At 48.9% G+C, this 14373-nt stretch overlaps 2 protein-coding genes across 3 annotated transcripts; one reads left to right on the top strand and one right to left on the bottom strand.

The window, feature by feature from the left end:
* Positions 1-31: 31 nt before the first annotated feature.
* On the top strand, positions 32-3723 carry DNALI1 (dynein axonemal light intermediate chain 1). Of its 2 annotated transcripts, XM_032132514.1 has the most exons (6): positions 32-157; positions 281-375; positions 456-625; positions 1143-1321; positions 1600-1764; positions 2703-3723. In XM_032132514.1, the coding sequence occupies exons 1-6, from the start codon at positions 77-79 to the stop codon at positions 2736-2738; spliced, it is 726 nt and encodes a 241-aa protein (XP_031988405.1). In that variant the 5' UTR covers positions 32-76; the 3' UTR covers positions 2739-3723. The 2 variants fall into 2 exon arrangements, with proteins under 2 accessions (XP_031988405.1, XP_031988406.1); XM_032132515.1 differs by lacking the exon at positions 281-375.
* GNL2 (G protein nucleolar 2) lies at positions 3674-13372 on the bottom strand. Its single transcript, XM_032132497.1, has 16 exons — positions 13225-13372; positions 13057-13141; positions 12040-12134; positions 11421-11560; positions 9981-10165; positions 9662-9728; positions 8439-8597; positions 7777-7890; positions 7490-7618; positions 7039-7143; positions 6773-6931; positions 6510-6626; positions 5755-6188; positions 5034-5113; positions 4269-4369; positions 3674-3855 (listed from the first exon to the last, which is right to left on the bottom strand). The coding sequence occupies exons 1-16, from the start codon at positions 13286-13288 to the stop codon at positions 3706-3708; spliced, it is 2184 nt and encodes a 727-aa protein (XP_031988388.1). The 5' UTR covers positions 13289-13372; the 3' UTR covers positions 3674-3705.
* Between the last annotated feature and the right edge of the window lie 1001 nt (positions 13373-14373).

Genomic DNA, 14373 nt, shown 5'->3' with positions numbered 1-14373 from the left:
GGGCGTTGCTGCGCCTGCGCGGGGCAGCGCGCGGTGGCGGCGGCGCGGTCGCCATGGTGACAGGGCCGCGGCCGCCATGGCGGCGCCGCCGGACTCGCTGCTGCGGTACTGCCCGCCCGCGCTGGTGTCCCGGCGGGGAGAGAGGGCCTCCGCGGGGGTGAGCGGGGACGGGGGGCACGCAGGGTGATACCGCGCTCCGCTGGGGGTGAGCGGGCCGGGGGCCGAGAGGACCGCGGTCCCCCGCCCGCTCCTACGGTGCTGTCCTCTCCTGTTCCCGCAGGGTCACCCCCTGAAGGGGACCCCCCCGCGAACCCCCGCGAGCATCCCCTCCACGCAGCAGCCGCAGGAGCTCTTGAACGCCATCCTGCCGCCGCGGTGAGCGGGGCTGGGCCGGGGCCGGCAGCGCCGGGCGAGCGCCCGGTGACTCCGGTAACGACCGGGTGCTTCTCTGGCAGGGAGTGGGAGGAGGCGCAGAAGCTCTGGGTGCAGGAGGTGTCCACCGCGCCCAGCACCCGCCGGGACGTCGTGCTGCTGCAGGAGCAGCTGGACCGGCAGCTGCAGCAGCGGCAGGCGCGGGAGACCGGGCTGTGCCCCGTGCGCAGGGAGCTCTACACGCAGTGCTTTGGTCAGTGCCCGCGGTGCTCGTGCTCCTCACACAGCTGACACTCAAAGGACAGGCTGTCAGGAGATGCCTACACATGAACACCAGCTTAAAATCCTCTTAGTTATCCTCTTAGTTGCGCTTAAACCAACAGTTTATTTAAAGTAACTTAAACCCGTGTGTACCTTACACACTCTAATGACAGAGAGCTGGTCTCTGAAAGGCGAGGGATGGCCCCAGGTTGGAGAGCAGGATCCTCTGAAAGCTCCCCCATAACTGCAACAAGTCATTACACATTTTTAAGTGTTTGCTTTTACAGCTTTAGGGGATCAGCATCACTGGCATTACCTGAGGAGCTGTACCATCACTCGGCTTTTACCTGCTGCACTTAATGCTACAGCTGCAATGTAACAAAACAAATCAATTACTACTATTCTAGTAAATTCTTGGTTGTGTGGTGCAGGGAATGGGTAAGAGGAGCAGCTCTGGCCCTGTGTGTGTCCAGCACTCCCAAAGAACAGGCTATTGTTCTTATTTGCAGACGAGCTGATCCGCCAGACCACGGTGAGCTGTGCAGAGCGGGGGCTGCTGCTGCTGCGGGTCCGGGACGAGCTGCAGCTGACCCTGTCTGCCTACCAGGCGCTGTACGAGAGCAGCGTAGCCTTCGGCGTGCGCAAGGCACTGCAGGCCGAGCAGGGCAAGGCCCACATGGAGAAAAGGGTGAGTGGGGCTGTTCACCCCATGGTAGATGGGGTGAGCGTTCTGCATGTGCTACAAAACATGATAGCAAATTTTATATCCTTAAATCCATTGTTTCCATTTCCACGGGATGGCGGCAAAGACCATCAAAATATTCAGCTCACTGTCCTTGGGCTTAGCTGCACTTCTGAAGCTTGTTCTACAGCTTTAAAGACTGTACTACACACACCTTTGTCCTGTCTTAACTGCAAATTGACTATTTGCCAACAAAACTTGAGACATCCGTACTGTTTTCAAAGATTGCAGAGCTGGAAGAGGAAAACAGGGAGCTGGAAAAACAAGTGAGCGAAGAGAAAGCAAAATGTGAGGCTATTGAAAGGCAAGAAAATGAACGGCGAGAAATAGAAGAGAAGAAACACAGCGAAGAGGTTCTGTTCCTCAAACGGACAAACCAGCAGCTGAAGGTCAGTAAAAATCCAGAATTCCAAATACTAGTGGTAAAGTTCTCATTAAAGCCATTAAAGCCCTAGTAACACAACACACCATTTAACATTAAATATTACCCAAGAACAACTGTGCGGGGACTGGATAATTATTTGTGCATGTGGCTTTGGGGAGAACAGAGCTTCTGCTCTGTACTTCATTTTTAAAAGGAAAATCCCACATCTTTTGAGTAAGGAAAGAATGTCACCCTGAACAACATCAAATGTTTCTGGCTACAGCTAAAAATATTTCCCTTAGAGCAAGCTGCTTTTCCTGCAGATCCTACTTTCTAACCCACATTTTCAGGCTGTCTTGGAATGTTTTAGGACACAAAATCTTGGATCAGATGTATGTGTTGCCCCTGAATCCATTTCTTCCTTGAAGAACCTGTACTTCACCAGCTGTGTGCCACTGCTGTGGGTTACTGTGGTGGCTGCTCCCATCAATCCACTAACTGGCATCAAGTTGTCTCAGTAATCACAAAACTTGCTGTTCCCCGCTACTCTTGTCCCAGAGTCAGTTTGTGTTCCAAATGCTAGAGAGCCAAATACTTAATTTAGCTCACATAGTCCAGCCTGAAATCGGAGAATTTAGACCACTGTTTCAACAGCTTTTATTTAATTTCCCCCTCGATGCTTCACATTCTAAACCGAGTCTCTCATTGTACGGAGCCAAGGCCAGCTCTGTTCCCCCCAGAATGCAACAAGTGTGCATGCCAGGAACGACAAACTAATTTATAAAACATGTAGGAATGGAACGGCTGGGGAACAAATCTGGCCTGGCTCTCCTGGCAGCAGTGCAGCGTCCCTCAGCTCCTCACAGTGAACATGCAACAGAAAATGTAGCCCTTCATAGCACTGCAGGTTTATTTTTTATGTTAGGGAATCTAATTTGTCTCACTGTCTCATTTGTTTTTCAGACCCAACTTGAAAGCATTGTTGCAGCAAAGAATTAATTGTTCTGTTGTCCTCAAGGCAGGCTCAGAAGAGCTGTCAGAGCAAGAAGCTTGCAATTAGTGACAAAGATTTGTCTTCCTAAAACGATCTTGAGTTTTCACTTACCAGTAACAGCAGGCAGTGTAACTGTGTTCTTTCTCTCTTGAAGAGTTGGAATTCAAGAACTTCATTAATTACTGTTCCCTCTTTCAGTGCCATCTCAGCAGTCAGCTCTTTGAACAGTGAACTTGTCTGGGACTTGCCTATTGGTAACGTGCTAATGACCTTCAAAGCAATAACTAATATTTTTAAATGCTAACTTCTGACATTATTAATTTGAAAATGTTGTAGAAGATATATAAAAGTGTCTACAAGAAATATAAGTCACATGCACCAAGAAAGAAATGGCGGCTCACTCTTGGACAGGTGTCTTGGGGGTATTTCCTTGAGTACCTGCAAGCTGGTGTCAACTGTACATCAAAATCCCTTGTTGGAACCATCAGCAGTAACTGAGCACAGGCAACACCAAAGCTCTGGGTGTGATCGTTTCTAGTGAAATGAAGGGGCACGATGGCAGTCATAGATTCACTTCTCAATGGAAGCAAATGAAATCCCTGCTTGAGGTACCTGTGTAAGCAGCTGGTTACATAGCAAGTGAACATGGGAAAGAGAATTCCCTGTAGTCATGTGAAAAACCCCATAAAGCCAGTTTCCAGAAAAAAACCCACCCAAACCCCACCACTGAGCAACACTGGAATAGCTGCTTGGCTACTGCAGTGTTTGCTGGCCTGGGACGGTGATGTGGAAATACCATCAGCTCCAACTGCAAAAAGAACTTTCAGATGATGCAGAAACAAAGAGAGATGCTGCTCCTGGGGCCAGGACAGACCGGTCACACTGGGCTTTGAACAGGAACCACAAGTTTTATAGTAAAAAAAGCCACCGCATACTAGAGCTGTTTTATGTAAAATTTAATAGAATAAGCAGCTATTGCTTATGTTTGTATTTTTTGTGCTTTGATCTTTGTTCCTCCAAGCCAGTTTTTTTCTTGTTCTTATTCTTATTTTTCACGTTGTGAGTTTCATAATACCGGACTCCGACTTTCTTGGAGCGCTGCTGCCTCTCGGCTCGTCTCCTCTGCAAACACAAAACACATTAGCAAATCCCCAGCATCCAGAGTCTCAGTGTCTGCAACTCTCCAATGGTGTTCACTTCGCATTCCACATGCCTTAAGTAAAATAAATAATTTCAAACAAAATGTTACTAATATGACTCTATACGGAACCCACCCCCACCGGCTCTTCTGACAGTAAGCTCCACTTCAGTCTTTACAGAGGAAGTCAGCAAGATACAAGATGCAGTCTGGTGTGCAGAGTCAGGTAAGAGGGGTGTAACAGAAGTTGTGACAGAATATTCATAAGAGAATCAGTTTTCATTCCCCTTCTGTTCATGCCCAAAGTCTCAAAGCTCTTCAGTGATAACAGGCAATCCAAGGATAAAAAAGCCAGCTTATTTCCCTGCTCAGTTGTACTATAGGAAATCACACTTACTTCTTTGGATGTGAGTTTCTTACAAGGCTGTTTATCCAACTGGTCATCATCACCATCACCTTCCTCTTCTGCTTTCCTCTTTCTTTTCTTCTCTGTGCTGCCTGCAAACAGCAGAGATCACACACTTGGTATCTTCCAGAACACTCATTTGTTTGAAGAACTGAGGTCACCATCTCAACTCCTCAAGCAACATATTCCCTTGGCTGCATTTAAGAGTTTCTACCCAAACAACATGAATGTTCCTCACGAGAGAATCATCAGCTATTACAGTGAAAACTGCTCTCAAGAAGCAGATTGTTCCAGCCCCATTCAAGTCCAGGAAAATTCCAGTCCTGTCTCCCACCCAATTGTGCCTTTACTCAAACTGACTACAGCAACTGAAGCTATAGCAAAACCTATAGCCTGAAGTATCTCTGCTTTTATAACATCCCAAACCCCGTCCACTCCTTCCTGTGTAACACCCCAGCGAAGGGGAGCTGCTTTGGCTGCAGCCTGCCCAGAGCCCAGGCTGCTGGAACTCAACACTTGCCCTGACTGTATCTTCCCTCACTAAGAGGGATGTCTCCCATCACACAAGTGTTCTATAGGAAGGCTACAGCAGCTCAGCAGCAGCCCTCGGGTCAGCTGAAGGGAGATTTCAGTAGTTTTAGGGGAAAAGAACTTGCACACGGGATCCAGTGGATGCTTCTCCCCTTAACGCCCTTTTTTCTCTGGCTCATAGGATTTCCAAATGTAGATTAAGAACATCTACTAATCTTGTTTTACCTCTGTCTTCAATTTCTTTGGGTTCTTCAGCCTTCTGCATGGATTTTGCAAACACTTTGTCACTCAGTCCCTTAGGGATTCTACAGAAGATAAAACCAGTAATAAAAGATTGTTGTTACACAAACTGTGACCACCTCTGAGAAGCCATTGGACTCCAGCAGATCCCAGTCCCCCGTCAGCATCAAAGCCACAGTCTTTGCACGAAAATATTGCAGTACCCTTGTCACTGGAGTTGCTGTGCCCATGCGCTATGTGAGAGAGAAAACGAAGCACTCAAACCTTGAAATCTCAGTCCTCACAAGGCTGGTGAGTGAGCTTTGCTAAAACTGGGCCAGCTGTATGGGCCAGGATTCTCTGCACATGCACAAAGACCCAGGCATATCCAGCCTTGGTATTACCCAACATCAAGGAGAGATCCAAGGACAGTATTGCTGCCCAGAGTACAAAGAAAATGGTAATTTTAATCCATAGTTTAAGAGGCAGCTTTCCAAAAGTGAGAACATTTTTAATTTGCTGGTAAATAGCACTTCTTGGAATAATCTTTCAAAAACAAAACTGCTACTTGGCCAAATTTCCAGCCCTTATAGCTAAGCCAGATAAGCTGTGGCAACTTGTGTGTGGCAGCACAGGGGAACTTTGGCAAGTCAAGAATGGAGTCAAACTACAGCAGAGCCTCATCAATCCTTTTTTCCCCTGCAGTGTATTGGACAGATTCAGGTACCTTATTGCTGAGAATCTCTTGGCCTTGGCTTTATCCAGAAATTTTTTGTATTTTGCAATCTTGTCCTCCAAAGCCCTAAGAACTGCTTTAGAGCTCTCCTGGGCACCTGGTGCAGCCACCTGCAATTGCTCCTCTCCCGGATCCTGATGTTGCTCATTCTCCTCTTCCTCCTCCTCCTCCTGCTTCTCCTCTCCAGAGGAATCATTGTCTGTGTCATCAAAACCTGGCACATCCACAGGAACCAGGTCTTCTTCTGAGAACTGAGGTGCCACATTAATCCTGCCGAAGTTCTGCCGAACGTGGGACATGAGCTGCCTGATTTCGGTGTTTGTGTTGTTACCCTCTTCTGGTCCCACACCTGATGCCACTGACTCAGAGACTTTCTCCTCAGTACTATCTTGGCTGGATGTCACAGATGCTTCCAACACAGGAGGCTGCAAGGAAGAGCATCATGGATATATTATCCCCCAAAGTCTGTCCTACCATCTTCAGGAACCATTTCCATTTTGTCTCTTCGGAAAAAGCCTAAGATGACAACGTGATTACTGACATTTCTGGTAGTCAGTAATGGCTCAGACATCTCTGTAAAGAGCACCTGGTCTTCACCAAATTCAAGTGTCACTGAAGGACCAGGCTTGGGCAGAGCCCAGGACATGCACTGCCCAAGTCTCATGGCACTCTGGGAAAAGCAGCAGTGAATACCATTAGGAAAATCAAATATGTGGGAAGAGGAGGCACAAGCATCACATTCTCACCTGGGGACCTGGTTGACCTGGTTCTGCATTTGGTGGCTTCACAAAAAAAGGGATTCTGCCCCTCTGCCAGTCATTGAGAACCATCTTGCTCACAGTCTGCAAGTCAGGCTCACCGCCCTGAAAAAACACAGGAACAATTTATGTCTGTGTTTGCAGGGCACACAGCCCTCCCATGCCCTGTAAGCAATAGAAACATTCCCATGTCCCATGTTCAGAACAGGCCACATGCTCTTCCAGCCCGCAAATGCAGGAAGATGTTGCACCTTTAGCAGTTTTCCAGTCCTAGCAGCAAGTTTTTCAAGGAAGTCTTCTGTATCCGTCCAGGAATCAATTTTGTATGTCTTCTTGATGTATTCTGCTTTGGCTCTTTCCAGCACGGCACCAATATGGTCTTCAGGGCTCTTAATCTTTTCAACTTGAACCTGAAAAGACATGGTAGAGGATCAACCCTTGGAAGTGTGCACTCATCCCTCTGAGACCATCACAGTGACAACAGGAAAGCTTTCCAGCATCCAGTGCAGACACATACCACTCCCTTCAGCACAATGTCTGTCTCCGAGTCTCCTGATGGATAAACCACCCCGGGGCAGTCAATGAGAAAAATCCGCCGCATCAAGGTGATGTACTGCCAGACCTGAAAGACATCAGCAGTTCCCCATCAGTGCCTTCCACACAGTCCTTGTTTAATTTTTGAAGACCAGAGTCAGAGAAACAGAGCCTGACCCAGTGTTTGGATCAGGAGAGCGCAGACAGGGAACGAGGGCAGCTGAGCGTTCCCATCACAGCACTGCAGTAGAGCAGAGTGGGAATTTGGGAACGCTGCCAGAGCAGTGCCTCAGAGCAGGGACTGTCCATTAGCCTCTCCTCAGTGTCACACAACCTGTGCAGGTCAGTGCAGAACTTGACAAGGTCATTAGGCTGATTTCACATGAATTCTGCCTTCGACCACATTTGTATCTTTAACACAGGGATGTTCCTACCTTTGTTTCCCCTGCAATGGGGGCGACGCTGCAGACCTTCTTGGACCGCAGGGTATTGATCACTGAGCTCTTGCCAACATTGGGATAACCAATGAATCCTACACTGATCTGCTTCTTGTCAGAGTGTAACTGGTGAGAAATAACACATCCTTTTACACCTCGGAGTGAAGGAATTACCTCCTGAATTACCACGGCAGTCCTGAACCCCAAATGCTAACAAAGCAGAAGACCACACAGTAATCCCCCCAACCAACCACAGATCCCCAAAATTGTTCTGTATTTTGTACCTTTCCAAACTGCCTTAGGAGCTGTATGAAAGCACCTTTGCCAAATGGGTTTGTGAGGCTGGCATGGAAAGCGAGTGTTGGATACTCCTGGGAAAGGACAGCAACCCAGCGCTTCTGGAGAGGCAAAGAGGACTGGGTTAGAGACCCTGGGCTGGAGAGTGACACTATGTGCTCAGAGAGGACACAGCATCTGCACTGGGCTCACAACTGCAACTGAATATTGCTAGGGAAGAACCTTTGAAGCACTTCCCCAACCCAACAGCCAAAAGCACTGAGTATTGTTTGTATAAAAGACAAACAATTTCCCAAAAACGCCTTCACTGCTAGCTAAAACTCATTATTTTAATGACATAAATCAAACCAGCTGGGGTGGATATGGATCCTAGGCAGACTAACATTCAGCATACTCTGGAGACAACAGCTGAACTGAACTCCAGACAGAGGAAGTAGGGAATTTGTGGCTGGTGTGTGTTGCTCAACTTGGCCAAACTTGGACAGATTTACATGGTAATAGTTACTTTTACTGCAGGCAAGCAGAGAACTCCCAGTGCCCCAGTTGCAGTACGCCCTTTCAGACCAGCATGGGGACTGGCATGGAGCTACAGCATAGCTACAACAGGAACAAAGAAGGTCCATGGAATAATAGGCAGGACTGTGCTTACAGTGGCCCAAGTAGGAACGAGATCACATTTGTTCAGGACAAAAATGAGATGTTTCCAGTGCTTCTCCTTTTTAAGGTAGGATTCCACATGAGGGGAGCGAGTGCCTATGGGATCCCGAGCATCAAGAACTTGAACAACAACATCTGATGAATCAATCACCTGAAAAATAAAAAATTCACACTGAAGTAAAGGATTTTGCAGAAAGCAAAATATCTGTACCTCCCAAATGAAAACTAGTCATATTTGAAACTACATCATTAATTTTAAAACCTTGTATCCTTCACAAACTGCTACTTCCCCACAGACTAGTGAAGTTCAGACTAACATCCACTGATGCTCCACTCTCTGTTCTCCTAAATCCCCTCCAAATTCAGCCTGGACAGCTGAATGACTTTTACCTGTTCTTATGCACCAGGGAAAGAAAACACTACACTCAAATGGGAAAACTAAATGGCTGCAGCACACAAACCCCCAGTGTTTGTCATCCATTCAGCAACAGCTCCCTTCTACCATTTCATAATGGATCAGGGTATAAAGGATGTTTTCTGGATCAATATGAAACACACAACCAAGCAGGAACCTGCTGTTAGTCCACTAAGTAACTACAGCAGGGAGCTGTCATTTTACAACTTGCTTCAAGCCAAGTGAATTTGTTTCACAGCTTTTTCCTGCAGTTTTGGCAGCCTCTTAGTGAAATCTGTTTTGCTCAATCATTCCGAGTGCTTTTAGATCCAAATGAAAAGGTTTTAAGCTACATTCAGAAATTCAGAGCAAAAAGTCAGGCAATTTCACACCTAAGAGTCACTGAGAGCACACAAACTGCTCATACCACCCCAATTCACTCAGTCTCCAGCTCTCTGGCAGCCATGGCAGCTCATGGGGAATTGAGGGTCAGAGCTCTCCCAAGATGACCCTATCAACATGCCAGCTGTTTTTAGCCTAAAGAAACTTAAGGGAACATGACTCTTTTACTTGTGGTGAAGACCCAGGAATCCAAGAGAAACTTACACCTTCACTCTGCCAGTCCTCTTCTAGATCATGGATTTTGAGAATGTTTGTTCCTGTAGGACAAGAGCTCAAGAACCAAGCTCAGCCAGGCAGATTTGGAAATGAAAATCTACTCTTTCTCATTGTTGCTGTACAGGATTTCAATGCTGTGCTGAAGCCCCTAACTGTGTAAAGGCTGACAGATGTGACTGCTGCAAATTCCAAGTGCCATTTACCTTGTAGAGCTCACCCCAGATTCTTTTGGACTGTCCTTTCTTAAAGATTTCCTCTTGTGCTTCATCCCTAGAAGACATCACCAGAAACATCAGCAACCACAGATACAGGGTCAGGGTCTTCTTCTCTTCTCTAAAGCCATTTACAGACAAAAGATGGGACAAAGCCCAAGTAATAGCTGGTATTTAGCCAAAATCCCATATTCGGCTTTCCTTACTCCTCACACAGTAACAGCATTCATGGAGGTACCAGATACTTCTTTAAAAACAAGGCTGGCTTTTCATACATGTAAACAATGAAACATTCTTCCTTTCCAGTCACCTTACACCGGTGTCCTCTGTCACCAGGTCTCGGTCTTTGCCCTGGTCATAAGACTCTGACGAGGCCTCAGCATTCTCCACCAGAGATTGCATGTCACTTGCAGACAGAGTTGGTCTTTTCCTTTGTGATTTGGGGCCAAACGTTGTTTCAAATGTTTCTGTGTCAAGAATGTGAACTCTGGAGGTCTGAGGGAAACATAGGTTGGTAAAAAAATAAACCCCAAGTACCATTTTTTCCATCTCTCATGACACACAGTGAAGGAGCCCCGAGTTCAGCACAGCCCTGGCAGCCTGTAACAAGTGACAGGCACTTCCCTAACAAAGTTTGAGTTTTCCAGCTCAAGCTTTGAGAAACACAAGAGTGGATATTTAATAAGCAACAAAACATTTTGCACTTGCCAACAAACCATGCTTCAGTTCTTCCACCATAAATGGTGTCAAATGCAATTACAACAACTGTGATGAAAATTCAGCTGCTATGTTTGATCATTTCTTATTTTTCTAACAAGAGCACAAATCTCGCCAAATTCTCAGATTTTTGTCAGGGATAATTACAATCAAAATTGCAGTTTTAAAAGCTTGCAATGAAAGCTGGTTTTTCTTGGAACAGCAAACAATCTATCGCTGAAAGCAGCAATTTGTTTCTGCAATGCACATTTTAACACAACCTTTCCCCTAATTTAAATAACGTTCTTATGACATGAACTTAGAAAGTTTCCATATGACAAAATAGCTACCAAGAGTCCAAAGTAATGGTTTAGACACCGTGAAAAAATATGGCAGCAACTAAAACTTGATGTACTAGAAACAAAGGCTGAATGAACAAGAATTTCTGATACAGGATAAAACACACGTGTTTGAGTTCAAATTCATCGCATGAGGGTCTGCAGTGCAAAGCAGCCTCAAAAAAGGCCCAGGAGCTGTTAGAAGCATTAGAACATCAGCTGGCACACGAACCTAGCAGAAATTAGATCATAGTATGATAATATCATAACCTATCACAGAAGGCTTTGGGCTGGAAGGGCCCTTAAAGCCCATCTCGTTCCTCCCCTGCCACAGGCAGCGACACCTTCCACTAGCCCAGGGTGCTTCAAGCCCCACCCAACCTGGCCTTGGACACTTCCAGGGATCCAGGGGCAGCCACAGCTTCTCTGGGCACCCTGTGCCAGGGCCTGCCCACCCTCACAGGAAATAATTTTTGGGGTAATCTGCTATTGGAAAATGAGAATTTTTATTAAATAATGTATCTCTCTTCGCCATCACACTCGATGCCCAAAGTGACAGGGAATCAAAACCATCCTTCCCAAGGAATCCACTGCCCCTCCTAAGGCTTCCAGAACCCAATATTTCCCCAGACTGAGCAGAGACAGCACAACTGTTCACAGGTAAATCACTGTCCTGGCAGCCCTGTGCACACACCTGCACAGCGAGTGATACCCACGTGTGGTTTGATCCGGTCATAGAACAGGGACATGGGCAGCTTCTTTTGCTTCATGATCACCCTGTAAGGATCTTTCATCACAGTCTCCATCTCCTCCTGAAACTTCTGTAGGGATGATTGCTTGATCACACGAGTATTTCCTGCATGTAAAAAACAAAGATTACACCTGGCCATTCCTGATCTTAACTGCTCCAAAGACCCTGGGGACATTAATAAAACATGAACTTTCCATCTAGGATCAAACATACCAGTGACAAACCCTGAGGGTTTTACTTGAGGCAAAGCCCAAATAGCACAAATAGGCAGCCAATCCCTTTCTTTTCCACCATTTAAATGAAATTTTAAAAGTATCTCTAGGACACTTAACAGCCATACGCATAGGCAAACCCCAGGAAATGCCCATAGCAGCCAAAATAACCACTCTTAGGGGAGTGTGTGGAAAGCAAACCCCCAAAGCACAGGTACAGGTGAGGGCCGACAACAGCAGGGGTCCCTCACCTTCCCTTTCAGCACCTGTCCCACACAGCTCTCAGACCACCACTCCAAAACTAACACCTTTCAACACACTAAGTTCAACAGCTTTTAAGCTTTCTGAGTCTGGAAGTTGGACAAAACTCACCAAACCATTTGATATTTGGTTCCACTCTTGCAACTGTGCCCGGTGCCACTGTTGACTGATACTGCAGAGGTTTGATCACTTTGCCACGTTTGTTCCTAAGGGACAATTGCAGACATGTCAGTGCACAGGAGCAGCACTGACCCCTCCAGCCCTTGTGTGTACCAGGCCAGAAGCAGAGCCACGAAATGCAGAGAGACCCTTCACCTACAGCCGGCTCTGCTGCGCGTTCCGTGCAGGTGAGCTAATCCAACCCTGAGCGGCAGCAATGGCAGTCAGAGCCCTTGCTCTCACTCCAGCCTGGCCAGACCCTCCCTGCAGCTGGTTGTGTCAGCCCAGGAAGGGCTCATGGGGCTGCAAAAGGCATCAAGTACCATTTTCTAGTAAATCCCACTGTGTTCTCTCATGGAGCCTTTTAACCAGTTCTGCCCACCAGCTCTGCAGGACTCATCAATACAGGATTCACCAGATGAGACCTAGTTTAAATTCAGCAATATTTCAAAATCCCTCCTCCCAGTTTGCTCTCCAAACAGTGGGAAATTTGGCAAAAGAAACCAAAAGTGCTGATGTGAAACAGGACTCTCAGAACTGCCATGGCACCGACACGGTGGGCGTTGCTCCCCTGCCAGCGATCCCTGAGTGCAGCACAGAGGGTGCTGCAGCAGGTCCCTCCTTGGGGCACAGGGGGACCCTCTGTGAAGACGCTGAGGGGAGCTGAGGTTCTTCAGGCATTTTGGGGGGAGGAGCTTTTGAGCTACGCTGCTGTGGGAAATTCGGGAATTCTGGGTGTTTTGGGTCTCATGACATTCCAGGCAGATGCATCGAGTGTTTCCCAGCTGTATTCCTGGTACATCGCTGGGCTGCTGAGAGCTCGGGATCAAGCTCCCCAGCTCACGGGCTTACAGAGCACACGATGCAGTGACACCGTGCCAGTAAAGAGGCGTTCTGTCGCCTGTCCCTGGCGCGGCCCTGCCCGGCCGGTACCGGGAACGCGGCCAGGCCACGACCCACCGCGCTCACCTGCGCTCCTTCTGCCGGTACATGTTGAGGCGCCGGATGGTCGCTCGGTCTCGCATGTTGTTCCCTCCCTCGCCCCCGACGCGATCTGCGGAGACAAGAGAATATCAGCCCAGGTCCGGTCCGGTCCGGTCCGGTCCTGCCCGGCCCGGCCAGCGGCTCCGACCGTACCGGGGTTGGTGCTGGCGCGGGAGGGGTTAATGGAGCAGCGGCCCTTGTACCGCGGCTTCACCATCGTGGCGGTGCCGGTGGCGGGCCGGGCCCGGAGCGCTCGGGACGGGCCGGAGACACGCGCGCGGCACTTCCGGCGCGCGGCAGCGTTTGACGCACTTCCGGGAGCTGCCGCGCGGCGCCGCAGACGCGGGCGGCGTCTCCGGGCAACCACGTGCGGGCCCGGTTGCCCCGGCAACACGTGGGCTCGGCCCCCGCCCGGCCCCGGGAGTCCCGGGGTCCCCCCATGTCCCCCCGCGTTCCCCACATGCCCCCGTGTCCCCCACGTGCCCCTGTGCTCCGTGTCACACCCCCGGTGCCCGCCCCGGAGCGCTGCGGTCTGGCCGGGTCCGGCCCGGGGCCGCGGGGTGTTTGAAGGCCCTGGCGGGGGCGCTGGCACGGGAGCCCCCATTGTTTGGGAGTTGCTGTTTGTTCACAGACGCATAATGGGAATAGCTCGGGAGAGCGACAGTAACGCTCCCTGCCACTCGCTGCTGTGCGGGGGCTGCTGGTGGGCCACTGGGGCAGCGGGAGGGGCACTGGGGCTCCTGGAGGGCACTGGGGCTCCCGGAGGGCACTGGGCTGATGGGGCCACTGCGGCTGCTCGTGGGACACTGGGGCGGCTGCTGGGGCACTGGGGCAGCCGGAGGGGCACTGGGGCTGCTAGAGGGCACTGCCGCAGCAGAGACTCAAGCATAAAGCAGTGCTGGTGGGTGTTTACAGGCGCACCGGGCTGCTCTTTCTGGGTTACTGGCAAAGAATTTTAAAAATTAGCAATAACAACACTGGTGTTTTATGTGCTTGTAAAGAATTGCATGGACAGTGCACTAACAAATCAAATCTGTGCAAGTTTTGTGTCCAAAGTCTAAGTCCACATTCATGTTACTGCCAGATTTTAATAGCAATTTGAAAGCTCCTCACCTAGGGGAAATGAACAAAGCTGAACTGAAACAGTGTTAATTGATACCAGAGCTTGGGCTAGGGCCAAGCTCAGCACCTTGGGGAATACTTCCCCAAAACACAGCTCTGGCCCATCCTTCCTAAACACTTATTAGCAGCAGAGTTTTCCCAGCCAGTGCAATGTCCTTCTGGTGCTGCTAATGCTCCTTT

The sequence above is a fragment of the Corvus moneduloides genome, chromosome 23 (genome assembly GCF_009650955.1).
Source record: "Corvus moneduloides isolate bCorMon1 chromosome 23, bCorMon1.pri, whole genome shotgun sequence".
NCBI classification, from domain to species: domain Eukaryota; kingdom Metazoa; phylum Chordata; class Aves; order Passeriformes; family Corvidae; genus Corvus; species Corvus moneduloides.
This window is presented reverse-complemented; position numbering and strand designations above follow the sequence as displayed.

What these genes read in the sequence shown, in the direction of transcription:
- DNALI1 (XM_032132514.1), top strand. Translation starts at nt 77, where the DNA reads ATGGCGGCGCCGCCGGACTCGCTGCTGCGGTACTGCCCGCCCGCGCTG. An exon ending in GAGAGAGGGCCTCCGCGGGG is followed by an intron (nt 158 to 280) that starts GTGAGCGGGGAC and finishes CTGTTCCCGCAG; the next exon opens with GGTCACCCCCTGAAGGGGAC. An exon ending in AACGCCATCCTGCCGCCGCG is followed by an intron (nt 376 to 455) that starts GTGAGCGGGGCT and finishes CTTCTCTGGCAG; the next exon opens with GGAGTGGGAGGAGGCGCAGA.
- GNL2 (XM_032132497.1), bottom strand. Translation starts at nt 13,288, where the DNA reads ATGGTGAAGCCGCGGTACAAGGGCCGCTGCTCCATTAACCCCTCCCGC. An exon ending in CAGGTCAACCAGGTCCCCAG is followed by an intron (nt 6,189 to 6,509) that starts GTGAGAATGTGA and finishes TCTTCCTTGCAG; the next exon opens with CCTCCTGTGTTGGAAGCATC. An exon ending in CAAAGAAATTGAAGACAGAG is followed by an intron (nt 4,370 to 5,033) that starts GTAAAACAAGAT and finishes TGCTGTTTGCAG; the next exon opens with GCAGCACAGAGAAGAAAAGA.